The sequence below is a fragment of the Acinonyx jubatus genome, chromosome B2 (assembly GCF_027475565.1).
Source record: "Acinonyx jubatus isolate Ajub_Pintada_27869175 chromosome B2, VMU_Ajub_asm_v1.0, whole genome shotgun sequence".
NCBI lineage: Eukaryota > Metazoa > Chordata > Mammalia > Carnivora > Felidae > Acinonyx > Acinonyx jubatus.
The window spans coordinates 42,466,173-42,494,160 of NC_069385.1; the positions used below are offsets into that span (position 1 = coordinate 42,466,173).

The window sequence follows — 27,988 nt, forward strand, 5'->3', positions numbered from 1 at the left end:
GGAGATGCTTCTAGATGTACCTTACCTCTAAGAGTGTTAAAAGATGAATTATTGCTGGTCCAATGAGTAGATGTTTGATAACAGTGATGTTTAATTTGTTTCTCCTCCTTACGTCTGTAGATCTCAAGCCTAACCATATTTTAAGGTTCAGTTTAAATGCCGCTTCTTCCTAATCTCTCTCTCTGAATTCACATAACTCTCTATCTGTACCATTCTTGTTCCACTTAGTACTTTAAAACATTTTTATCAGAGTTACCTATATATGAATTTTATCTCTGACACTACGTGGGAAGTTCTTTTAGGGCATGATGTATGATTTATCTTGTAGCCCCCACAGCTTCTAGCATGGTAATGCAAGTTACTTTATCCAAAAGGGTGTATTAAAAGGAGTGAATGAGTCTACAAGTTAAGTAGATTATATTGATAGGATGAGATGCACCAGTGTGTAATGGGAGGAAAAAAAAATCACCGATATGAGTATGAGAAACCCAGATTTTAGTTCTCTTTGCCACTTGATAACTATGTGATTTTGGACAGTTCCCTTAATATTGTGTGTCTGTCTGAATGCATGCTACAGTTTCTTCAGCCAAAAACTGAAAGTTTCCACTAGACCCCTTAGCGCTACCTAGTGATGCTTTTGAGCATTCACTGTTAGCTTGGTAATCCAATGTTCTCCAGAACTAATCCAAATTTTCAGTCTCTCCCGTAGTCCAGACAGCCCCTTCACTTTTGGTAGACCACAACTCCTCCATCACAAAGAAAATGCACCTGCTGGAAGAACCTTGTTCACTCCACCCTCATATATTGTTATACATTATAAGTAGTAACTGATTATTCCTTCTTGACTTAAATCTTTAAGAGGTAAACAGCCATACTTATACATATTTGTAATTCAAAATCTTATATATGCAGTGCTTGATTATAGTACAATATCCTAGATCATTTTTGGGTTAACACCTTTTGTGTTCTGAGATTCGAGTAAAAATAGGCTGCTTTAAAACTACAATTAGTTGTTTGTATTTAATATGCTTTTAAATGATTTTTATAGGAGAAAAGTTATTTGTAAAGTTTCTTATTAATTTCTTTGAAAATATAACTGACAGCTCTTAAAAGAACAAATTCATCAGTGTTTTCAAAATTCACATTAAAATATGTAAAAATATTACTTTCATCAATTTGCAATTAAACTGTGATTATTATGCAGACTTTTATACATTTTTATAACCCAGTTTTCTTTTGTGTTTAGCTACTGATGCAAATGTGAAGAACGAAAGTCTTTCATCTGTGCAGCAGCTTGGCATTAAAATGACTGTCAGGTATATTACAGGGAAATATCTCCCTTGCTCATTTCTAGAATTTGTTTTATCTACCTGATATGTGCTTAATAGTATTTAACAACCAACTATTTTGTGTACTTTAAATGCAGAGTCTATCATTCAGAAAATAATAACTTTGTTTTGAGGATATTGGCATATGATTAAATTACCTCTGCCAGTACATCATTTATGGTTCATTATCACCTCAGAGGCTAATTACAGTATATTTAAGCCTCTATGACTCCTGGCTTTTACCAAAAAAAAAAAGAGTATTGTAAAAATCAGCACTTTGGTAGCGCAATCATGCCATTTTCTAAAATACGGTAGTTTTTTTTTTTTTTAAGTTTATTTGACAGAGAGAGAGAGAGAGAGAGGAGAGAGAGAGAGAGAAACAGTGTGAGTGGGGGAGGGGCAGAGAAAGGAAGAGACAAAATTCCAAGCAGACTTTGTGCTGCCAGTGCAAAGCCCAACGTGGGGCTTGAACTCACGAAAACAGTGAGACCGTGACCTGAGCCAAAACTAAGAGTCAGACACTTAACTGACTGAGCCACCCAGGTGCCCCTAAAATATGGTAGATTTTAATTGTTAAACTATGGTGATGAGTACAAAAGTACCTTAAGGAGAGACACAGAAGTTAAAAATGAATAAGCCAATTATAGTAGTTTGAATTTTTAGTACTCAAATTGTAATTTTCAAAAGAAACTAAATGGCAGACTGGGAATTAAGGACTAAGTCTTCTCTCTTGCTTATTAAATGGAGATCTTGACAGTTCCCTCCTACTTCAGTGGGTAATCTTTAGAATCAAGTATAAAAAGGATGCATGTGGAAGCTTTTAAAAAGAATGTTTTCATAAATACGTAACATAATGAAATTATAATGAAATGTATTAAAGTAATTTTAGCTCATCCATCTGTATCACATAAAGCATATAATTCATTGTTTTGTGGCCCTGTATCTGCTTTTTATTTTGTAATGTCCAGTTTCTATTCTGAAATGGAATCTATAGATAATATAAGCAGGCTAGTCATATATATATATTTTTTAATTCAGTACAATGTCTTATTGGTAAGAAGTGAATGGAAAATACTTTGTAATGAAATGTTTGTACACACCTGCAGTATATGACATAGCTGTCAACCAAATAGTCATTGTAACTTTGGCAGCTGTAAATAGAGACTGACAGTATTTTGGTGCTTCAAATACCTCTAGTAGAGTTTTGCCACTGGCAAAGTAACTTTCCAGAATGGTGAACAAGTTTTAGGCTTGAAATGAAAGTACTTCCTTTCTCTGATGTGCACATGGTTGCATTCGGTTTATAATAAAAAATATAGAAAAAAACATCTTATGATTTTATATAATACAGAATTGGTTTCAGATAATTACAAATAGCTTCTTCATCCATGCCAGTAACAGCCAGGCCATTTGCAAGTTGTTGTGCAGGACTGCCCCATGTCTAACCTCCTGGCCACCACTCACCAAGTACTAGTAGTGCCCCCATTCACTATGCAATCAGAAACACCCCCGTGAATTGCCAAAGTGGCCCCAGGACAAAGTACCCTCCCCTCAGAACCACTGGACTAGACGAAATTTAAAATTGCTTCCAGTGTTAACATTCTGTCAGTCTAAGCTGTCAACATTACATGTTCTAGATTAAGTTCAGGAAAAAAATGCTTGCATTCTTTTCATCTAAGTATCTACATTCTGTTCTCTCGCTACTGTTTTATTTTCCTTTAAAATGTCAGCATTTACCAGATATAATAATCTAATTCAAATATCATTATCTAACCCAAAAATAATTATCAGGAACATACACTGAGTGTTAAGCTTTACTAAGTTCTGTATAGCATACTTATGCTATCAAGAAGAGGACTGCTCTTGATAGGTTTTAAAAAGTGAATTTACAATGCAGACCTGACATTTTTCAGTTTTTATGTTTTGTGGGTTTTTAATATAGGTATGGCAAGTTCCTCAACCTGTTGAAAGACAGTGCAGAAAATGATCTTACGTTGGTTTTAAAGCACTGTGAGAGATTCCTGAAACAGCAGCAAGTACCCATAAAATCTTCTCTTCGTATCCTTTTTTGAGTGGATTCACAGTAGTTGAACTTTCTTTATGTATTTTTCATAATTCTTTGATAGGGGACCTTAACACATTTATAGTAAAATAATACTTTAACCTATATTACTGATTTGTTATCATGTACCTTTATACTATTCTGTATTTTAAATATGCATTTTATTAGATTGGGTATTAACTACTAAATTCAGTCTTCTTCATTGAATCTTAAACTGAGTAAAGTTATTAGGCTGTATTTTCAGATACATACAAGAAAGTTTTAAAAATAGGTTTAGTGTATCTAGAAAAGCATATTCCAGACTTAGTAAATCTAGAATAGTAATGGAACATACATTCATTTTGCTTGAATTGGTTATTTTTCAAAAATAGGTTTGACCTGAAGGGAGAAAAAAAGTGTACAAACCATTTGCATTACTGAATTCTAAATATTTGTGGGTTTTTTATACTTGATTATGCTAGTAATTTAGCAGATAACCTAAACCAGAGAAAGAAAGGGTACTATTTAATGATTTGAACAAATGTTGCCACAGGGCAGATAGTTTTTTCTCCATTTGCTAGTGCCATTGGCCTCCACTGAACATGTAAGTAAACAGTACATTAGCTTGTAAATTGGTTGAAGATAAAATGAGGGCTAAGTATCAATACCTCTTTCCTGACAGGGATCCTGGAAATGAATATTAATGGAGTTCTCATATTTCATCTTGTAAGATAAAATATTGTGAAAGTTCCTTAATTGTGCTTTTCAGTCTGCCTGCAGGGGAGTTATGCTGGCCATGACTGGTTTGTATCTTCTTTGTTCATGATAATGTGCGGGGACAAAGAGAAAACATTCAGATTTCTTCATCAGTTCTCCAGGCTTCTGACCTCTGCTTTCCTTTGGTTGCCAAGACTACACATTTCTGTAAGACTTTTTAGTCTATTTTGAAAGGAGTGTGTGAAATTTTAAGGCAAATCCCATTCAAATTCGTTGGGATCTTGTTTGTAGAGAGCTCTGTAATAATTTATGTTTGTTTTCTACCTGAATGCTTTTTGACTGATTCTCTTTGAAGCTACGGATTTGACATTTTCTCAAATACTTGATGTCTTACCTAATGGTAACTGCATGAAAGATTAGTGATACTAGATGGATGATTAAATTTTAAACTTATGATTTAGTAAATTATAAAAAAATATATATGTAATAAGAACTATTGAATGGATTTTTTACTATTGCTTTGTTAGAAAGAATCAGTTAAATTATGGTGTAAGAAAATAAGTCAAACTTATCAGTGTATTCCATCAAGAGGAAAAAACTATACATTTTGTCAATCTGTGATGAGTTTTGATTGAGGGTATTATAGTGTATTTTAAAGGATTTTACTAGCTTCATGAGATCTTGGGAGTTTAGAGGTAAGAGTGTTCCTAAATTTACCAATATTTCTGTATTTTATTTTACTTACTGCCATTAAGATCTCCAACTTGAGGAAACTATCTACTATATAAGATAGGCTAATACTTCACAAACCGTTTTTATGACATAGAGCATGTGGACAATGCAATCACATGGCACCCAGGGATAAGTTAAGGGAGCTGGAAAGTATGTGGAGTTAAATAAAAGCACATATTATGTGTTTTTACAGTATATATTTGTGATAAGGAAAATAAAAGCAAAACATCAAGGAGGAATACATTATAAATATTGAAATTTAAAAATTTTATGCTTGAAATAGCTATATGAAATTCCTGAATAAGAATGTTTAGCTCTAGTTTTTCAGCATAATGAGAAGTTTGCTTACATGAGTAGGCGGAAGCAAATGGCAAAAGAGTATGTACTGGTTTTTCTCTATGAAACTATTTTCCTTCTGTTAACCAGAATTTGAGTTTTAAAAATCTTAGATATTCCACAAGCACCCCAATGTTTATGGCAGCATTATCAACAATAGCCAAATTATGAAAAGAGCCCAAATGTCTATTGACTGATGGAAGATGTGGTTCTATCTACCTGTCTGTCTGTCTGTCTATCTATCTATCTACCTACCTATAATGGCATATTACTCAGCCATCTAAAAGAATAACATCTTGCCATTTGCAACAATGTGGATGGACCCAAAATGTATTATGCTAAGCTAAATAAGTCAATCAGATAAAAATAATCACCATATGATTTCACTCATATGTGGAATTTAAGAAAAAAACATAGGGGAGGGGGAAAAAGGAGGGAAGTAAACTATAAGAGACTTCTAAGTCTAGAGAACAAACTGAGGGCTGATGGAGGGAGGTGGGTGGGGGAGGGGCTAAATGGGTGATGGGTATTAAGGAGGGTACTTGTGATGAGCGCTGGGTGTTGTATGTAAGTGATGAATCACTAAATTCTATTCCTGAAACCAATATTACACTATATGTTAGCTAAATAGAATTTAAATAAAAACTTTAAAAAAATTCCACTCTTACATTTACAAATGAGAAATCTTTTGATAATGAGTATGGAATTTGAATCTAATCATACATTTTCATGTCAAATATTTGAAAATGATTCCTGCATTCCCCTAGTCTTAATTATTCTAGTTTAGTGTTTAGATCGTGACACTGTTAAATATCACCAGTCAACTTTTTTAAATCATAATTTTATAAAGTTGCATTTTTGTTTTGAGTCTATAAAGTATTTTGTAACACATTATTTTTAACATAACAGTGATATTGTGCTCTAATAGCATTTATTTCCATAAAGCTGAAATCAGGCAGGACTCTAAAACATACCAACTCCAGATACATTGTTTTCAATGCAACATAGGAAAGATACTATAGGGGCGCCTAGGTGCCTCAGTTGGTTAAGCATTCGACTTCATCCAACTTCGGCTCCAGTCATGATCTCATGGTTCATGAGTTCCAGCCCCACTTCAGGCTCTGTGCTGACAGCTCAGAGATGCTGGAGATTCTGTGACTCCCTCTCTCTCTGCTGCCCCTCCCCTGCTCTCTCAAAATAAACAAATTAAAATTAAAAAAAAAAAGATACTGTATAAGAATATTTATGCATACATTTCTTACACTACTATTATGCATATATTCAGAAAATGATTACCTATGCTTGCATTGAAAATTACATGTGTAAGTTGATATTTTGCTATTTATTAGATTCATTAATTCTACTGTACAAATAGTCATTAATAAAACATATATTTCATAAAAGAAGGTAAGTTAAAGGATACTAATTCTCAGTTTATATTATTTTTAACTACTCAAAAGAGATAATTTCTTTACTAGACATTCATCTGAAGTTGACTCTGAGATGTCCACTTAATATGCTATAATATGTCTCCAGTAATCAGTATATAAAATTAATGTTTTCTTGGGTACTGTGAGGTATCTCTAAGAACCTCTCATATTTCTACATATGTATTCCTATAAATATATGTTTATGCAATGTGAAATGGTAAATTGTAATTTATGCTGATGACACTGATAAACCACCTCACTGGTATCAGAAATTTTAGTATAACTCAAACCTAAATCCTTAAAAGCACTTTAGCAATAAAGTTTGAAAGAAACCCTTATCTTAACTTGTATGTAATTGTTATATGTAAGTTTCATTTGTTTTAATTTAAAAGGATTTTCTCTTATTACAGTTACCCAGTAAAGCTAAGAACGTAAAAATGCCTTTCAGGAAGTTTCTTAATTATGTATTCTTCAGAACTAATTAGAATATAAATTTTTAGTATAAGTTTATAGCATATACTTGGTAGTCTAATAGTTTTTCTTGACACAAAATGATATCTCCAAGTTTATTCTTTGTTTAAAAAATGCTGTGGTTAGATACTGAATTTGTGATAACAATCATTGAAATATTACAGAGCATTCATGATGGCATAAATTTTACTTAAGAGACAAATTAAAAAAATAACTAACTTCATGAAGAAATAGCCAAAAATGCAAGTTTGTAAATGTGTGTGTGTATATCCACACATATATAAATGGACATATAAGTAAATGTAAAATATAAAATATATAAATTATGTAATATGTAATTATTATAGAAATTTTTATATACATACATATAAGGTAGTTGGCCCAAAAACTTTGATGGTAATGCATTATGCCTTGTTCTGTTTTAGAGATAAATTTCTTACGGAATTCCCAATTTCAGTTATTAGTAACTCAAGCTCAGATTTGGGTTATATAGCATTATCTTAGAAAAAGGAGGCTATGCAAATATTCCTAAGAGCTGACAAACTAAAATTTTTTAATGTTATAGAATTACTGGCCAAAGCCAAGGATAGCAAGCATATTAAAATACATTCACTCTTAAAATATAAAGCGTTATTACTCGTGTACTCATACATTTATTCTTTCATGCAACATTCATCCCCTTCATTCCACAAGGCATTGAATTACAGTATTAACTTCATTGCTTTGTCTTGGAAAGTATATCACATTGCCGTTATTGAGATTTATTCTTTCTACAGTGTTTAACATTCTGACTTTTCAACTTGCATAATTATAATCTTTGCAGTAACTACTTGTGCCACCATATTAATTTTGAAGTAGCCACTCAAAGCAAGAGATTTAAGTAAGTTGGTTATATTATTTTAAATTAGTCGCATATTCATTAATTCTCAATGTCTCTTTTTTAAGCAGAGGTACCTACCTGCTGACACTATAGAATCTGGCATCCATCCGATATACTTTTGCAGCACTCATTATATTGAAATGCTCCTGAAGGTGGAGGTGCCACTTGTGTTTTCAGCTTTTCACATGTCTGGTTTTGCACCATCCCAGGTAATCCATAGGAAAGAATGTTTCTTCAAATCCCAGATCTCAGGGTCTTAAAAGAAAATTAAATTCTCACCAAATATAGGAAATACATTTAAATTAATAAGATCACTTTTGTAAGTATTCATACCTTTATGTTTAAATATCTACACTGACTTTTTCCCCCTAGGTCTGTTATAATACATAGTTTTCTTTATAGTAGATCCCTAGCATTCAGATTTTGAATAGCTATTCAAGGACATAGACATTCTGGAAGTCTATGACATGTAGGCTTTTAAATGTAGATAATATCTACTTCATAAGGCTAATCTAAGGATTAAGTAAGGTAACTAAGGGTAAGAATTCTTAACACTGGGTGTCTGCTATTAGAGATACTGTATCTTCTTTAAATTTTTTTTAAATTTTATTTGAATCCAAAAAAGTTAACATATAGTGTAGTAATGGTTTCAGGAATAGAATTTAGTGACTCCTCACTTACATATAACACATAGTGCTCATCCCAACAAGTGCCCATCTTAATGCCCATCACTCCACCCAGCACCCTGCCAGCAACCCTCATTTCTCTGTATTTAAGAGTCTCATATGTTTTGTCTCCATCTCTATTTTTACCTTATTTTTGCTTCCCTTCCCCTGTGTTCATCTGTTTTGTTTCTTAAATTCCACATATGAGTGAAATCATATGATATTTATCTTTCTCTGACTTATTTCACTTAGCCTAATACATTCTAGTTCCATCCATTTTGTTGCAAATGGCAAGATTTCATTCTTTTTAATTGCTGGGTAATATTCCATTGCACATATATACCACATCTTCTTTATTCATTCATCAATCAGTTGCTATTTGGGGCCTTTCCATAATTTGGCTATTGTTGATAGTGTTGCTATAAACAGTGGGATGCATGTGCCTTTTTGAATCGGCATTTTTATATCCTTTGGATAAATTCTTAGTAGTGCAATTGCTGGGTTATAGGGTAGTACAATTTTTTAATTTTTTGAGGAACCTCCATACTGTTTTCCAGAGTGACTGCATCAGTTTGCATTCACACCAGCAGTGCAAAAGTGTTCCCCTTTCTCCACATCCTTGCCAACATCTTGTTTCATGAGTTGTTCATTTTAGTCATTCTGACAGGTGTGAGGTGATACCTCATTGTGGTTTTGATTTGTATTTCCCTGATGATGAGTGATGTTGAGCACCTATTCATGTGTCTGTTAGCCATCTGGATGTCTTCTTTAGGAAAAGTGTCTGTTCATGTCTTTTGCCCATTTCTTCACTCCTGCTCATTTGTTTCTTAGGTGCTGAGTTTGACAAGTTCTTTATAGATTTTGGATGACAACCCTTTATCTGATATGTCATTTGCAAGAGATACTGGATCTTAACAAAAAGCACAGCTTTCTGTTTCTGCTTTTGGGAGCTGGGAAGATTTAATGATTTTTCTAGGGCCTAGAATTGTGCTTGTGGTCACACACAGTAGTCACAGATATCTCCCTCCTGTGCATAGGCAGTCCCTCCTTGGTGGAGGGGTGGATTGTTTCTTTACTGTTCTAATCAGGCTAAAACTTAACGTTTTAGAGCTTAAACCTTTTTCACTTTTAGAATTACATCTTTAGGTGAGAGTTCCAGAAGGTAGAAATACTTAACTATAAGGTGTGAACACATTTAAGACTCTTGACACATGCTATCAATTTGCTTTGATTTTACTCTTCTAACACAAATGAAGAAAGTATCTGTTCTTCAGGTCTGGGTATTTGGCTTTTTCAAAACCAATAGAGAATAGGTGACATTCTCTTTTTAAAATTTTGTGGGTTTTTTGAACATTAGCAAGATTGACTACAATTCCATAGCTTTGTTAATCGTTGAATCTTCTTAATTGCCCACCCGTCTTAGCATGTTTCTTATTGATTTGTATACTCTTAAAAAGTAACTCCACTATCCACATCTCTTCAGTTCATGTTATGTATTTTATTTACTATTGTAATTTATTACTTATTTACTATTAGTGTTTTTGTTTATTTACTATTATATTATTTATTACATTTTACTTACTCCTACCTTATATTGTGTCTTAATACTTGGTAAGAATAAACCTATAATACTCCCTAACTCCCCCCTAAAAAAGCTGATTTAACTATTTCTGTTTATTCCTTTATGTGCCCTCTAAAGTGACTTTTCCTAGTTTGAATTGAGCTTTGGGATCTGGATAAAATTTAGATAGCTATTATGTTCACTTTTCTCAAAGTAATTTATAGTTTATGTCCTTACTTACTCATACTATTATGAGTATGTACTCATACTACTTACTCATACTTACTTACTCATACTTCCTATCTAGAAACATAGTAAATTTTTCCATTTATTTTCTTTGTATTATATTTTACTGAAGCTGCATATATTTTTTCCATATAGGTATAGTATATTTCATATTACAGACATTTCTAATTAGAGTAGCTTGAAATCTTTTTTTAATTTTATTTTGTGATTACTGTTAATAATTAGGAAAGACATTAAATTTTCTATAATTGTTAGGTTGTACATTTTTTTCTAGATTTGTGTTAATTTTTTATTTCTGCTTCATTTTAAATTAAATTCTATAATTTTCCCAGAAAATTCTATATAGTTGCTTCCTTGTTTTAGACTTTAACAATTATTAGGAAAACCTCCAGTATTTCACCATTAAGAGAATTATTTCCTGTCATACTATGGAAGAATCCTTCTACTTTATGTAAAATATTGAATTTTATTTCTTTTATTCAAATAAAAATGTTCCTTTAGGGTTCCTATAGGGTTAAGATTATCTTGATCTTGGGGTTTATGTGACCTGTTGGTAGATTTCTTAATAGTAGACCCTTCTTGAATTCCCTTGGATTTGTCTTGGCAATCTTTTCTTCCTAATTAGACAGTATAGTTCTCGGCAATATGCCTTTATACTTATTTTGAAGAGCCTTTATGTCATGTGATTACATTTACTTGTATGTGGTTACTGTGCCTCTTGAGTTTTAAATTTTCTGAAGTTAATAGGTCTAAATATAATGAGGAATTACATGTAGTGGAAAGGAATATTCTTTCTTGGCCATGGTGCTCTTACCCAGCATGTACATAAAACACTTTTCAGAAATGTAAATCCTAAAATGTTTAATTCTGGTTGAAAGTAGATACTTAAATATTTACTATAAGCTCAGTAATCTATTCTTTCTACTCTTCTAAAAATCCAAGCTAGGGAACAAAATGTTCCTGAGAAGTCTTTTGCCATTCTAGTCTTGATTAATATACTGTATATTGTCTAATACCTCCATTCATTTATTAGTTCCTAACATATATCCTCTAATTTTAAAATGTATTGCCACAAACAGTGGGAAAAACGTGCAATACCTTAGGCCTCACCGTATCAATTTGACACCTTTTTATCATTTTGGTGTTTCTTTATCGATTTAAAATTGCATAAATATAGCAGATTTATCTAATAAAAATTTCTAAGCAGTAATGTTATGTTTCTTAAGTTATCTAATGTAAAATTCCTTTTTAATGACTCCCTATGTGAGCAAATCATTTTGTGCCTTAAGTATATATCATTGCTTTGTTGATATAATTTGCCATTTTATTGCTAATTATAAAATATGAAACAACTTTTAAGTAATGAATAGGTATAGGTGCTTAAGTAATCGTTTGGATATAGATTTTGTATTGCAAAGCTTATTCATTTTGATGTAATTAGGAGCAGTGCTTTTTGAAGTTGTGTATTTACAGACACTAAGGGATTGGTTGATTAATGAAGGATTTGTGAGCAGGTTGCTAAATAAAATACACATATCTCTAGAGTAAAAATACACGTTCGACTAGAATACAAAAAAAATAAAGTAGTTAGAAATATATGTTGATTAGAGTTTAAGAGTAACTGAGATTGGAAAATAGAAATTCAAATATATAGTCTTCCTTTTTAAATGAACAGAAAATCATGTTTTGATTAGCGTTTTGAACAATTTTATCCTTTGGTAAAACACTTTTCATTATTGGACCTTATTTAACTTTCCTAGCTTAAGAAGTACCACATATCTTTAGTGATTTATCTCTTATAATTTCGTGGCGTCCTTATTCTGCATATCATTATTATATTGTACTGTGTCAGCAAGTAGGCTAACATGGATAATCCTCTGAATATACTCTAGAAAAACATTTTGGTTGTTCTCATTTACTGTTTTTTCTTCTCCTCTCATCATGAAGACTGGATTAAAGAAAACTATTCTAACATTTCATACTTTGTGACATAGTGTTTTTTGAAAATGAAAATTACACAAATGCAAATCAGAATGTTTCTTGTTAATAGTCATATTCATAAATATATATATCCCCAGACTCTCTCTCCTCATGTTGCCAAGGTTGCCACGTGAAATAGTACCTTCTTTCTCCCTGTGCCACATCTTAATATGTCAAGGACTTATCCTTTATGTCTGTCCAAATGGAAACTTTTTTTGCTGAACTATCAGTAGATATGAATTTGTGTACTATTTCTATGCTTCTAGTAGAAATCTATGTCTTGCCTTGTGGAATAGTTCTTTATGTCCTTTACCTCTTTAATAGTTGAAGTTCCTTAAAGGCATGTGTACCTGACTTACCTTCCAGTTCTTTGAGTGTCTGACACAGTATCTCGCTTACAAGTACAACAAAAATAGTATGTGTATAACAACTCTTTGCACTGTAAAAGGTGTATTTCCAGGTCTCATCTCATTTAAAATTTTGACTGCTTCATGTGATGGAGAAATTCAGGATCAATGAAGTCAGTGAATTGATTTAGTGAGGTTACCATGATAGCAAAGACTTCACTTGGAACCACATCTTTTGATTTTGAAATTAGTTTTGTTTCTTATTTTGCTAATATTCTTTCTATGGTGTGGGCAAATAAAATGAGTCCAGAAGAGTTGTTAAAAATATTGTCTTTGAATCATAAAACTTGGTCATTCAGTTCATACCTATTCTGGCTTAATCAGGTATCCACAAATAATTGCTCTAGCCAAACTTTTTTTTTTTTTAATTCTTATGGAATGTTTTGAAGATTGTTTTTCAAATCTAGATACAAGTGAGAATAATATACCTCGGATAAAATAATTATGTTTATCTAATGTCCTTTAGCAGCTTAAGTATGGTTGAAGAGCAAAATTTCCTAGGAAGGCTGTGATACATTTTGATGTGTATCGTACTTTCCTCGAAGCCTAAAACACATTTAAATGTTTTAAAGTATAATTAGGTTTAAGGACCATTGGTCTATAATAAAAAACAAACCTAATTAGTTTGTTTCCTTTTCTTTGTACACCATTTCATGAACTACTAATACTTTTCGGTGAATTTAAGAACTCAGTTGCTTAGATTTGAAAATACAGTATATGTTTGTATTTATAAGACGGAATTTGGCAGTATCTAGCAAAATCACATATGTATGTATTTTCCCTTTAACCCAACAATCTCATTTATAGAAATCTGTCCCAGAGATATTCTGACAAAAATTTGAAAATACATACAGGTGTTTGTTACAGCACTGATTATAGTATCAGAAGACTAGAAACAATGCAGATATAGAGGCTTGGTTGAAAAACTATGGCTTATCCATGGTGGAATACCATGCCATTGTAAAAATGAGAAATCCTTCTGTATATTGTGGTGGAATGATATACAGGATCCTTTGGTTAAGTGATAAGAAGGTGAAGAGAAAGTGTTTAGTATGTTACCATTTATGTAAGAAAGAGTGGGATACAAATGCATGTGCTTATATTAAAAACATGAAAGAATGTACCTTTTTTTAATGATTGCTTATAGGGATAGAGAAGGAATGAGATCAATAAATGAATAAACCTTTTGTATTTTTGCCTTAGAATCACTTAAATATTTTATACGATATAAATGTATATAACCAACAAAATAAACATATTCTGTCCCTGAGAATATAAAGTCAAACTGAATAAAATGAACCCATCAGAACCCATTTGATGGTATAAACTCATGAGAATCACTTTAAATACAATAATTTGACTGTATGTGTCAAGTGATATGTTGTCTAAAGGCAAAGAACAGTAGTAATACTGTTTGAAGTAATCATATTGCTCATGGTAGTGCTGGTATTCTATGATTATTTTTGTCTTGTGTGATAAAAACAAAAATGGGTGGCATTGGTAACAGATTTTCTGTGTGTTTTAAAGCAAACACAGATATAATATGTAGCAACTTATGTGTTTTCTCTTAGAAAGTTTAAAGAAGGGGAACCTACATGTAGGGGGAGATGGACAAAAGAGACTTATCAATCACTAAAAATTTTGAAGCTGTGATGGTTCTGGTTCATGTATTGCTTTTTTTATTTTATGTATATTTGGAAAATTCCACACTAAAAATGTCTTAGGAATTTATCATTCTGCTTGGACACACTCTTTCCTTTATCCTTTTAGAATTCTAGTTCATCAGCTGATTTGCAAACCTTTTCATCCTATAAAGATAGAGAAGTTATTAGCTTAAGGACTGAATACTGTGACTCATTGCTCACACTTCTAGAGGAATACTATTTTAGCATTGTATTACAGTTTAATAATTCTGAATCATCTTGTACACAGAATAGCAAATATAATTTCTGCCAAATGAAGAGGGACATATATTGAAAAAGAGTACATCTCCCCTTTGAGTGTAAGCTCCATGAGAACAGGGAGTAAATGTCTCTTTTTCAGTTAAAAATTATAATGCTTATTTGTATATTAGGTACTTGATAAATATTAAATGAATAATAAACATCTGTACCTTTGTTATAGAATCACATTTCTATATACTTTATATACTTTATACTTTCAAAGTGTTTTCAAAGCACTTTATATACTTTCAAAGTGTTTTCAGTTATAATCTTTTTCCCTCTTCTAAATTTCCCATGTGTAGAAAAAGATAGGCATTATCTCTGTTTAATGGAAGAAAAGTAGACAATGTACGGAAAACAATAGTTAAATGTATGTAAATACCAGAAAATTGAACTGCATTAATAACTATGTATGATAACTAATTGCAGATTCTGGGGTGACTTTCTTTTAACTAATAAGGAAGAGTATCTCCCTATGTATATTTTAACTTCAGATATATTTGAACCATATAGAGTTGTGAGGTTTTAAGATCAAAATGAGTTGAGGATCAGCAGTTTCACACCGTCCATCCAGTAGAACACTTAGGCTACTGAGAAAGGACGGACAAATACCCCTGGCTGCAGGGTTCATTTGTACTAGTTTCGACTCTTTGTTTCTCCTTAACTCATCTGGAGATTCATTTTTATTAACACAGCATGGCCAAAAGTTTCTTGGCATTAATAGCTATAGCATAGAACAGAGACAGAACCCTGGCAGCAGGACACTAAGGGAATTAAAAGTATTACTTCTAGCCAAAGAACCACTGACTGCTTCGACCTGTCTAGTTAAGTAAGAGTAGGAGATATTTTCTCCCCAGTTCATTAGAGCCATACTACGTGGGCAATGGAAGTTTGGTAATGAACTCTGCATGCCAAGCTACCCTCCAGGTCAAGATCTGAGGGGAAAATCCTATCAGTGATAAGACTAAAGTTGAGACAAAAGGAAATTAAATATATTCTGCCAGTTCATAAATATCGAATATTCATACACAAAATTCAATATTGAGTTATTCATAGGCTCTGTGAATAGATTTTGGAGCATAATAGAAGAAGCACATAATATTTATAAAGCAAAATCTTATACCTGAGAATGGAATTACAATTAAAAAACAGAAAAAATACTTAGGGATCTAGGGGCACCTGGGTGGCTCAGTTAGTTGGGTGTCCGACTTCAGCTCAGGTCATGTCTCATGGTTTGTGAGTTCAAGCCCCACGTCGGGCTCTATGCTGACAGCTCAGAGCCTGGAACCTGCTTCGGATTTTGTGTCTCCTTCTCTCTCTGCCCCTCCCCTGCTCGTGCGCTCGCTTGCTCTCTCTGTCTCTCTCTCCCTCTCTCTCTCTCCCTCTCTCAAAAATGAATAAACATTAAAAAAAAAAAGAAAAAAATGCTTGGGGATCTATAGTCAGTATTATCAATAATAGGAAATATGAGTGGAAAATGAAATGAAAAGATATGCCCATAATATCTGAAATTAAGATGTCAATGGTTGACCTAAGGAAATAGGCATATGGAAATAAGGCATATGGAAAAAAAAAATTCAGTAATACCATCTGGTATGGTATTACCCAACTCTGAAATTCATAAGTTGAAATCTTTACCACCACTACCCTCAGAATGACGTATTTGGAGATAGGATTTTTAAAGGGGTAATTACATGAAAATTAGGTACATTAGGGTAGGCCCCAATCCAATTTGTCCACTGTCCTTTGAAGAGGAAATTTGGACACAAATACCCAGAGGGAAGACCATATGAAAACATAGAAGACCGCCATCTCCAACCCAAGGAGAGAGATGTAGCCCTGCCAACCCTTTGATCCTAGACTTCAGAACTGTGAGAAGAGACATTTCTGTTATTTAAGTCACCTGGTCTGTGACACTTTATATTATGGCAGCCTGAGCAGACTAATACACCATGTTAAAGTCACTTAAGGTAGAATCAACCACTCCTCGAAATTGTATCAGATCTAAAAATAAGTTTTAGAAACTATTCAAGAATATATTTTTAAAAGGACAAAACAGAACAAAGGAAAATTTGTGTATCTTTGTTTTTTACATCTATGATAAATTGAGAGAAGCCATTATATTTGTTGCCATTCCCTGCTCCCCACCTCCAAAAAGAAAAGTAGGTTCAATAAAGGAAATTTTCCCTCAATGGTAATTTGTAGACCATAAATGAAAATTAAAATATTGGAAAGTATCTTAGTTTCCTAGGACTATAGTATTAAAATAGCATAAACTGGTGGCTTAAAACAACATAAATTTATTGACTCACAGTTTTGGAGGCCAGCAGTCCAGAATAAAAGTGTTAACAGGGTACCTGGGTGGCTCAGTCGGGGAATTAGTCTGACTCTCCTGATTTTGGCTCAGGTCATGATCTCAAGGTTCCCAAGATCAAGTCCCATGTCAGGCTCTATGCTGACAGCATGGGGTTTGTTTGGGATTGTCTCTGTTCCTCTCTCTTTCTCTCTCTCTCAAGTTAAATAAACTTGAAAGAAAAAAATTGTTAGCAAGACTGTGTGCCCTCTGAAGGCCCTAGGGAAAGAACTGTTTGATGCCTGTCTCCTAATTTCTGGTAACCTCAGATGGTTTTTGGCTTGCAAATGCATCACTCCAATCCTCTTGTCTTCTTCGTAGGACATTCCCCATGTGTGCCTTTTCATCTTCCCTCTATGTCTATTTCTGTGTTCGAATTTTCCCTTTCTAACTGATACCAGTCATACTGGAATAGGGCTCACCCTAGTGACCTCATTTTATCTCAGTTACCTCTGTAAAAATCTGTTTCCAAATAATGTTTCCAAATCCAAGGATTTGGACATGCTTTTAGGGGAAAGACACAATTCCACCCACTGTTATTGTGTTTTTTTTAAACTTTTCTATTTTAAAGGGGTATTTTCTGTTTTCTTCCACAATGGGCATGTATACATTTTGTAATCCAAATTATCTGAATGTTATTCAAGAAGTAAGATAAATGATTTTTGTAAAAGTCTCACTTCTAAGTTATTTTCCACATTAGCTCCCAGTTGTTATGTTATATAATCCTGTTTGATTTAAATTATTTTCTGATTCAGCAAGAGTCCATTCGCATTAATGTAACATTTAGCAATCTGTCATCTGCATAATTATACATCTGTGATTATTAGGTAGGGTAGAAAAAAACTCCCATCTCTGAATTAAAATGGTCTCTTAGCATTTGTTATCTGTAGAGACCAGACTGATGTTGTGGTTAAGAGGACTATATTGAATAAAGAAGGCATTTAGCAATAGGTATGTGAGCAGTGTGAACACCATCAGTGGCCTCCTAAGTCCTGGGTCCCTAGGCCATGAACGTTTTCTCACACGTTAAGCAAATAGATGAAGCATCCCTGTGTGCAGGATATCTTTCTATTTTGATCGGATGCCAAGCTCTTCATTGCTTTTGCATGAATTAGTGGTTATTGCTTTTTTTAAAAAAAGTATGGTTTTATAAGCTTTCTAATGAACTGACTTCTTTTTTTCTAGATATGCCTACAGTGGATAACTCAGTGTTTTTGGAATTATTTAGATTGGATAGAAATCTGCCATTATATTGCTACTTGTGTTTTCCTTGGTCCTGATTACCAAGTGTATATCTGTATAGCTATATTCAAACACTTACAACAAGACATTCTGCAGCACACTCAGACTCAAGATCTGCAGGTTTTCCTAAAAGTAAGTAACTTCAGGGGGAACATGGTGGTTGAGTTCACAGCTAACTTTAATTTGATTCTTAATATCAGATATTTTTCTAGACAGTCATCTAAAAACAACCTTAAGCGAGGCAGCTGGGTAGCTCAGTTGGTTAAGCATCTGACTCTTGGTTTCAGTTCAGGTCATGATCTCACAGTCTGTGAGTTCAAGCCCCACGTGTGGAGTCCACTTGGGATTCTCTCTTTCCCTCTCTCTATGCCCCTCACCCACTCGCTCTCTCTGTCTCTCAAAATAATTGAATAAACTTAAAATAAAACAACCTTTAGAATAGGTACTATTATTCTCATTTTAGAGTTGAGGAAACTGAGGGACCAATTTAAGTAAGCTGCCCAAGATTACACAGCAAAAAGCAGTGGGACTGGGATGTGAAGTAGCTAAGCTACTGGGATTCAAAACTTGGCCTTTAGCCAGTGTGCTACTCCACACACTGTTTTTTGTTATATTCCTTCTACCTTATTTAGTCACTAAAAGTTTAAGCTACTATGTCAACACAGAGGTTAGAAACATTTTAAAAGCATTTCATGTAATTTCCTATACCTTCATATTCTATATTTTTTAAACTTTCACCTATTTTTATAAAATGTTTCCATGAAAGATTATTCCATCATAACATTCTTTTTAAACAGTCACTACCTTACATAAGTTAATGTTTTAAATACAATATAGTTGCTCAGTTTGTTTCTCACAGTAATATGACTTTTGAAGCTCTGGAGTTTAGGAAACACATGTTCAATAAATACATCCCTGTTGCAGTTCTTCATGGGAATCCAACTGTATTCATTTTAAGTTAAAATCCTTCCTTGAATTTGAAGTATGTTTCCCTCCCCATGCTACCTTCACCTTCCCACAAAGCACACATACATGCACACACCCAGACCTGCATTAGTCCTTTGCTAGGTTTTCTCTGGATCAACAAATAATCTTTATGTTAATTAATTCTTTAATTATTCTTTGTCATTTTTCTTTACCACTAGATCTTGTCAGAGCTATTTTCCATTTAATAATGATTTTCTGTAAATGTCATCAATTATTCAAAGTTGCCAAACTATCAGGCATTTCTATTTCATAGAGATACTGAATTCAGAAGGTCACAGACTTCTATATGTATCACTAGAATTATGATCTTAGGAACGTTTTTAATGAAAAAATATACCAAGACAGTGGTTGTACATGTAAAATGAAAACTTAGGTAGAAAAAGAAAAAAAGTTATCTGCAACAGGTAATTTGGAGGACAGGAATGGTTAAACAAATGGGAATTATGCTGAGGACAAAAATGTGGGTTCCTATTTAGTAAGGGACACTTTCGTCACTGCCATGGTCAATTCATAGGAATCTCAGAGTCTGAAGTTTTCCCAAGGGCTTATATTTGAATATCCTCTAACCTGTAAATCTATAACCTCTTATCCCACTTTGGTATCTCTTAATAGCTGAAATTATTTTATATATATTTTTGTCAGTCTTTCTCAGTATAATGTACATATTTCACAAGGACAGTGATTTTGTCCATCTTGTTAACGAATGTATTTTCAATGCCTTGAACAGTACCTGGCACATAGTAGGTGCCCAGTAAATATCTGTTGACAGAATAAACAAATAAAAAATATAAAGGGAAAGATGAACTTAGTTTTGTTCACATTTAATAACAAACATTACCGAATTCTTTGATTGCTGATGGTGATTATTGCAGTTTCATCTCTGTTGAGTTCTCTACTGCTTGATAATGCTGTCAGTTTAAAGAATTTTTAAATGAGGGGAGAAAGGTTACTACTCAAGTCCTGTTTAAATTACTAAAATTTTAATTGAATTGGTTTAAATCCAAACTGATAACATGTTGGCAAAGAATTAATTTTAGCACTTGTCCCGGAACTAGCCTTACTTCTTGCTCTGCTGTTAGCAGTCGTCTGAGGGATTAGGAGAAATATCTTTCTGATATTGTGGCTTCACTTTATTTTTTGTTTTCAGCAAGTAAATCTCAAGTTCACTGATCTCTTTTGGTGAGCAGTTATTTTTCTTGTGTGATAAATTCCAGTGTGGTTTATTTATGCATTTACATACCCTGTTACTCTATTAAGCCCTGTTATGGTCTGTTGTTTCCAATGTATATAAATACCTACAGACTATTTTCTACTTATTCACGTATTAACCAATAATGAAACTTTGGTTAATAAAGTGATTTAATTTTCCCTTCCTTTGGAAGACAACCCAAGTCAAAAATAGTTCTATGATTCAAAAATTCTCATTCAAGTAGAAGTTAAAGGATTAAACCTGGGGAATTATGTTTTATTATACTTTCTAATCCAGAAATCTCAGACTTGTGCAAAGGGTGGAAAAAAAACTTAATAATTCTCCACATATACCACAGCCATAAAAATATTCTTATATAGATTACATGCTATTTCTTGACTGTACGTATTTTTAAATGATTGCTTTGGAAGAGGTGAAGTAGAAGAGAGGACTTACTTTTTAGGGTATTTGGTGGGTTTATTTTTATTTTTTTTTATTTTTGAAGAATGGGTCCATACTTCTTTTATAATAAAACTACTTTTTAAAAGGAGGATATTGAATCATTGTATAAAAATAGATAAAACAAGCATCCATTGTAAACAATGTTCAAATAATCAGACCCAATTGAATGTTTCAAAAATTTTGAAAAACCACAAACGTGTTTTCAACTATTATTAGTTATCCTGAAAACTTCAGGTACTAGACGGTTCCAGAAGATTGAAAATATGCAGTTTTTTCCTGGTTAATTATTGACAGAAAGTGACATGATAGAAGCATCGCTTTAGGAATAATAATGATCTGTCTGAAGCAGATAGTGTTGAGACAATATCAACCCATTTGTATTAATTTGGTTTAGGCTCCAGATCTTAAAATTAGGTAATTGAGAGTCTAGACTCATTGCCTACTTTTCTGATAGCCCACTGAGCAATTCTTCATGATCAGTGTATTAAAAAGATGACTTGGAATTTCTTAGACCAGGTGGTGAGCATAGTCAGGCCTGATTTACTTAAAAAACAAAACCAAAGAATAAAATAAAAAACCCAAACACTTTATTTTTCCTTTTTTGACTAAACCACTAAATGATTAATGAATGGCATGAATATAAGTTGTTATTAGCAAGGTATTTTCTGAGTTTTTCACAACATCTTTGTAGACACAACAAATATGTCGGTTGATAATAGAGCAGCGTTACTATATATTATGTATGATAAGTGCATTATCCCCACACTGTGGCAATTGATAGATCATTACTGACCTAAAAAGCAACTTCTGAAGGTATGCTGAAGAGCTTAGTTCTTGGACTTAGGGTCTTAAATGTTTTTATCTGTGACAGATAAAGGTTCAGGAAATCTGTAGGCACCACACTTACTAGAAAGAAAAACATCACCCAGAAAGATAAGTATAGTGCTCTCAAATATCCCAGTGAGCTTGGAAGTGTAAAGTTTTGTTTGTTTGTTTAAGTGGAGTCATCTCTCTCACTCACGCAAGCAAGCCGGTTTAGAAAGAGTTTAATAGTAGTTTAGAAGACTCACTGTTTCAGCCAGCTGGCTATATTGCATTTCTCTCTAGCTTGATAATAGGCTGGCAGTGATCTTGGTTTAGTTTGTGAATTCAATTGAATTCGACTTGGGGAAAACTTCACTGAAATGCCAGGCTGGGAAAAGATTGCCTTCCAGTGAAAATCAGGCTGTGAAGGCTCAAAATACTTAATTAGAATGCTTCAACTAAATCCTGCATGTTATGGCAAAATCAATTTATAATTATGAAAAAATCAGATTAATTTCAATCCAATCAGTAAATTGTCAAGAGGAATTTTGTTTTTGTTGTTCTTGCAGCTGTTACCAGATCATGTTGACAGGGTAAGGAATGGAGATCAGACTGAGAAACATCACATGAATTGCTAAGCTTTTAACAGACAAAAGTATACATGGTACTAAAAATAATTCACCATCTGAGGGAATAGATAAAACATGTTCAGTTTTATGTCAACAGTGGTTTGCAGATATGTGTTTTTCGTTGTTCTTATATCACTCGAGTCTGCCCGCGTTCAAATTCTGGCTCTGTCACTGTAAGCTTGGGCACGTTGCTTAACCTCTTTGTGCCACGGTTTTCTCATCCGTATAATTAACTGTGAAATAATACCTATTACATGGAGTAATTAGATGATATCTGTAAAATACTTCTAGAACATTGCCACATAGCAAGTGCTTTAAAAAAAAAGTTAGCAGTTATTTGAATTTCTACATCCCTGTCTCATCCTTCTCCTATTCTTTTTTTTTCTTTTTCTTTTCCTGAGAGAGAGAGTGCACAAATGAGTGTGAGTGGGGGAGGCGCAGAGAGAGAATCTTAAGCAAGCCCTACAGCCAGCATGATGTACAATGCCGGGGCTCTATCTCAGGGTCATGAGATCATGACCTGAGCCAAGTTAAAGAGCCACCCTAAAACCTGAACCAAGTTGCTTAGCCAACTGAGCCACCCAGGCACCCCTGTTGCTCTTAACTGAAGAAAAAGATGTATAGAGAACAAAGGAAATAGGCCTTTTTCCTGAGTCTCCAGTTAGAATGTATATTTTGCTGCCATTTTTCTCTTCTCTAGGCACTTAGACATCTTAGTATATCATAGATTACCTGGCATGTACTTCAGAGCTATGTCAGGAACATTCTCTTACATTGTATCTGGTCAAGGCCTAATCTCTCATTTACCCAGCCAAGATAGGATCATCTCTCTAGTCATCACATATCCCCATGTACCCCTCAGCTGAAAAAAAAATTAATGTTTATTTATTTATTTATTTATTTTAGAGAGAGAGAGAGTGCGCAAGTAGGGAAGGGGCAGGAGAGGGAGACAGAGAATCCAGAGCAGGCTTGGTACTGTCAGCATAGAGCCTGATGCGGGGCTTGAAGTCACGAACTGTGAGATCATGACCTGAGCCAAAGTTGGAAGCTTAACCGACTGAGGCAACCAGGTGCCCCTGAGTTAAAAATTTTAAGAATCACACACTATAGTGAATATTTAAGAGCCTCATTCTGTCCAGAACCACACATGCTATATACACTCCCCTGATCCTGAGGATCGTTAGTATGTTTATTGAAACTGACACATCTAGACTCTTCCCCAGGCCTACCAAAACAATTTTCACAACAGGCCTGAGATGTCACATTTTAGTATAAAACCTCAAATAGCTTGAAACTTCTAGGATATGTAAAAATGTCACCTTTGAAACTTGAATACAGGATGCCAAAACCAGAGATTCAGAAGTTTTGGGGCTTTGGGGCTTAGGAATTTCTAATTGTACCAAGCACCCCAGGAGAAGCGTACTAGAAAAAAAAGCATTACTTGCAGATTGGTTATTTTTCTACCACTTTAACCGAGAAAGAAGCTCCTTTTTCATGATAGGTCAAACACAACACACAAGAAGCCATCTCTAGCAAAGGTAAAAAGTGGAACTAAGTTCACAAAACCCCTTCTCACATGTGACTCTTACAATATAATTTGATGCTTCTTACTTCTTACTTATTAGTAAGATGTAAGTAAGTACACTTGATCTTTTTGTACTTTGTATCTATTTACCACCCTGAAAGGCCTTATCTTTGATTCAGATTCCAAATTTACAGGGCTTGCAGTAGCTCTAAAAACATTTCTGCTGGAAATTATTTTTGGAAACCTTTGCTGGTACAAGCAGTGTTTGAAAGGATAGGTATAGCTTGATTTCCATAATAGGCATATTCCTGAGAAGTTACAAGAAAAGACTGTAATATAATATCGTAAGTGGATTGTTCCCTTATGTTTTTTGTCAAGGGGTTGAAAACAGTGGAGTACTACTTGGCAGTGAGAAAGAATGAAATCTGGCCTTTTGTAGCAACGTAGATAGAACTGGATGGAGAGTGTTATGCTAAGTGAAAAAGTCATACAGAGAAAGACAGATACCATATGTTTTCACTTTTATGTGGATCCTGAGAAACTTAACAGAAGACCATGAGGAGGGGAATGAAAAAAAAAAGTTAGGGAGAGAGCCAAACCATAAGAGACTCTTAAAAACTGAGAATAAACAGGGTTGATGGGGGGGTGGGAGGGAGAGGAGGGTGGGTGATGGGCGTTGAGGAGGGCATCTGTTGGGATGAGCACTGGGTGTTATATGGAAACCAATCTGACAATAAATTTCATATTAAAAAAGAAAAAAACAGACTGGAGTCAATAATCATTGATGCTTCACATTATAGATTTGCAGGGCAATCAAGAAAATCTATCTTAGCCATTTTAGAGACCATCAGTTAACAAAGATGTTCTTATTATGACCACCATTAACACCTTGAGTGCTTATTGAATGCCAGGCACTAGGGCAAAGGAATTTATACGCATTGTTAATTCACTCATTGACTTATTCAACTATTGTACAAGAGCTGTGTCCCAGGCATTATAGTCACAAAACAGGTCATATCCCTACCCACATTGACCTTACAGTCTACTGGTAGATATTTAAATAAATATATAATATTTTAGGTATTGATAAATCTTAATTTAAGGAACTTAAACATGGTAAGGGAAGTCAGAGATGCTATTGGATAAAGAGTCCAGCAAAGCCTCCTCTGAGAGCAGAAACAGAGACTTGAATGAGGCAAGGAAAAGCAAATTCTGGACAAAATTGTTCTAAATGGGAAAAAAGGCAAGGGCAGAAGCTTAGAGGGAGAAATGAGTTTGGTCCACTTAGAAAGTGTTGAGATACTACCGTGGCTAGAACAAGGTGAGGTAGTTAGAGAGGCGTCAGGACCCAGATCATACAAGGTTTTATAGTTCATGATAAAGAGTTCATGTGCTCCATTTACACATGAGAAATTGAAGGTTAAAGTGTCAGTAACTTCCCCAGGTGTATATATCTAGTAACTACTACAGGGGAGTTTGAACCATTTTTTTGCTCTGAATCGAAATCTTGTGCTCTTTCTAGTGTATCAAGTTGTCTCTCATTGACTAATCTGGTTACCTTTTTAAAAAACTTTAAATTCAGTGGACCTTCTAATTAAATGTTCTCATTAGTAAAAGAAAATGGAGTTCTATATGCAAATGAGAGAGGCAAGCTGTGGATATGCCATATCATGTAATATTGAATGCACATGAAACACTGTGGTTTAGAATAGTAATTTTTAATGCTTTTTGATGATTCAACATTTGAAACCCAGAAATAAGAGAGATAATCATTGAAGGCATACTGGTTGAAAAGCCATTAGGTACAAAAAAGAAAATGCAATATGCTCAAAATGAACTTCTAACCAATATGTAAACCACTTCAGAAGTAACCTAATTAAAAAAAATGCTTTTCTTGAAGAAGTAGTGCATTGTTTATATAAAAAGGCATAGTGTTGCCAGATATAATTACATATGTCTACCTATTTAAAGAATTAGGGAATTCAGGGGTGCCTGGCCAGCTCGGTTAGTAGAACATGTGACTTTTGATCTTGGGGTCATGAATTTAAGCCCCATGTTGGAGTTAGAGATTACAAAAAAAAAAAAAAGAATAAGGAAATTCATATTTTTATACAGAGTCCCATGTACTTAAGTCCATAAACAAAATGATAAAGCAGTATTCTGAAGAAATGGTCTGTTATAGTTTGAATGATAAACTGGCAGTCTAGATGGTTGTAATTGCAAAGTAAAGTTATCCAGTAAAAAGGTCATTAGGGAACATTTAGAATAAAATGAAAAACATACCACTCTGAACACAGAAAGTAGATTTGGAGATTCTGAAGATTTTATTCAGAGTTATAAATTGTGAATTTTAAATAATGAACTACATAATTTAAAAACATTCCTTTAAAATGAATATTTGATTTTTCTCTTATGAAATATGACCTTGATATAAGAATTATTTGCCATTTTTTGCTTCAAGTTTTTATTTAAATTCCAATTAGTTTACAGTGTAATATTAGTTTCAAGAATAGAATTTAGTGATTCATCATGAGGCCCTTCCATAATACCCATGACCCATTTAGCCCACTCCCCCTACCTTCTTTCCAACAACCCTGTTTGTTCTCTGTAGTTCAGAGTCTGTTTAATGGTTTGCCTCCCTATTTCTCCCCCTCTATGCTCATTGGTTTGGTTTATTAAATTTCATATATGAGTGAAATCGTATGGTATTTGTCTTTCTCTGACTTATTTTACTTAGCATAATACTCTCTAGTTCCATCCATGTTGTTGCAAATGGTAAGACTTCATTCTTTTTGATAGCTGAGTAATATTCTAGTGTGTGTGTGTGTGTGTGTATACCACATCTTCTTTATCCATTCATCCGTCGGTGGACATTTGGGTTTTTTCCATTATTTGGCTATTGTTGACAATGCTGCTATAAACATTGGGGTGTATGCGTCCCCTTGAATAAGTATTGTTGCATCCCTTGGTAAATACCTAGTAGTGCATTGCTGGATCATAGGGTAGTTCTATTTTCAACTTGTTTTTTTTAAGTTTATTTTGAGAGAAAGTGCACTTGCACACACAAGCAGGAAGAGAGCAGAGAGGGAGAGAGAGCGAAAATTCCAAACAGGCTCTGCACTGTCAGCACAGTGCCTGACATGGGGCTCAAACTCAGGAACCGTGAGATTGTGACCTGAGCCAAAATCAAGAGTCAGGCTCCTAACTTCTGAGGTACCCAGATGCCCCTCTATTTTTAAATTTTTGAAGAACCTTCATACTGTTTTCCAGAGTGGCTGCACCAGTTTGCATTAAAGGTGTCTCTTCAATGTAGTTACCAGGATATTTTCTCTTTATTTTAAAATTATTGTTCACAATTGAAACCATAATTTAGAAAACATTCTAAGGAAAAAATATATTTAAAAAAAGTGATAGCTATGGTTCTCCATAGGTAGTTTTTATTTATAAATTAAGTGAAACAATAATTAAAAGATGTTCAGTATATTTTGCTTAGGTTTGCCCAGAAAAGAATTATTAGAGCTATTGTTCAAATGCTTTCATCCTCTATTGTGATTTAGTTGATGAACAATAGACATTCTTTTAAAAATCATGAATATACACTAAAGCAGTTTTTCTGGCATGAGGCCTTTATCTGGTAAGATTAACACATTACTATAATTTCTCACCAGCTGAGATACAGTTTTAGTGAGAAGTTGATCAGAACCAAATCACACATAATTTGAATGAAGAGAATGATAAATCCATAAATAGTTCTGTGACTACAACAGTAACTATTTAAAGTGAATTCTAGAACAGTAAGAATGGCCTTACTTCAATCCTATTTTCCCCAAAGAACAAAGTGAAATATTTTTTTATAGAGAAATCACAAAAACCTAGTGTTTCTGCTATTCATAAGATGAACATCTTCCCTTTGAATTGCTTATACATAAAACTGGAGACAATATACACCTCAGCTGTTAATGTTTTAGGACAGGGACCTGCAGACATCTTTGTGTCTTCAAGATATTACCAAGAACTTTACATACAATGAGAATGAATGAGTTAATGAAGAAATAAGAGA

At 33.7% G+C, this 27,988-nt stretch overlaps 1 protein-coding gene across 5 annotated transcripts in view; it reads left to right on the top strand.

Annotated features, from left to right (window-relative positions):
- The window catches only part of TBC1D32 (TBC1 domain family member 32), a 206,004-nt gene that overhangs the window by 168,248 nt on the left and 9,768 nt on the right, over nt 1-27,988 (top strand). For 4 of the 5 annotated variants that reach the window (XM_015068263.3, XM_053222325.1, XM_027056994.2 and 1 more), the window contains 5 exons: nt 1,247-1,316; nt 3,271-3,386; nt 4,139-4,293; nt 8,004-8,144; nt 18,276-18,464. In XM_015068263.3, the coding sequence (XP_014923749.1) occupies nt 1,247-1,316; nt 3,271-3,386; nt 4,139-4,293; nt 8,004-8,144; nt 18,276-18,464 (671 nt within the window). The remainder of the gene's footprint in view (nt 1-1,246; nt 1,317-3,270; nt 3,387-4,138; nt 4,294-8,003; nt 8,145-18,275; nt 18,465-27,988) is intronic. The other variant, XM_027056995.2, reaches the window with a different exon arrangement.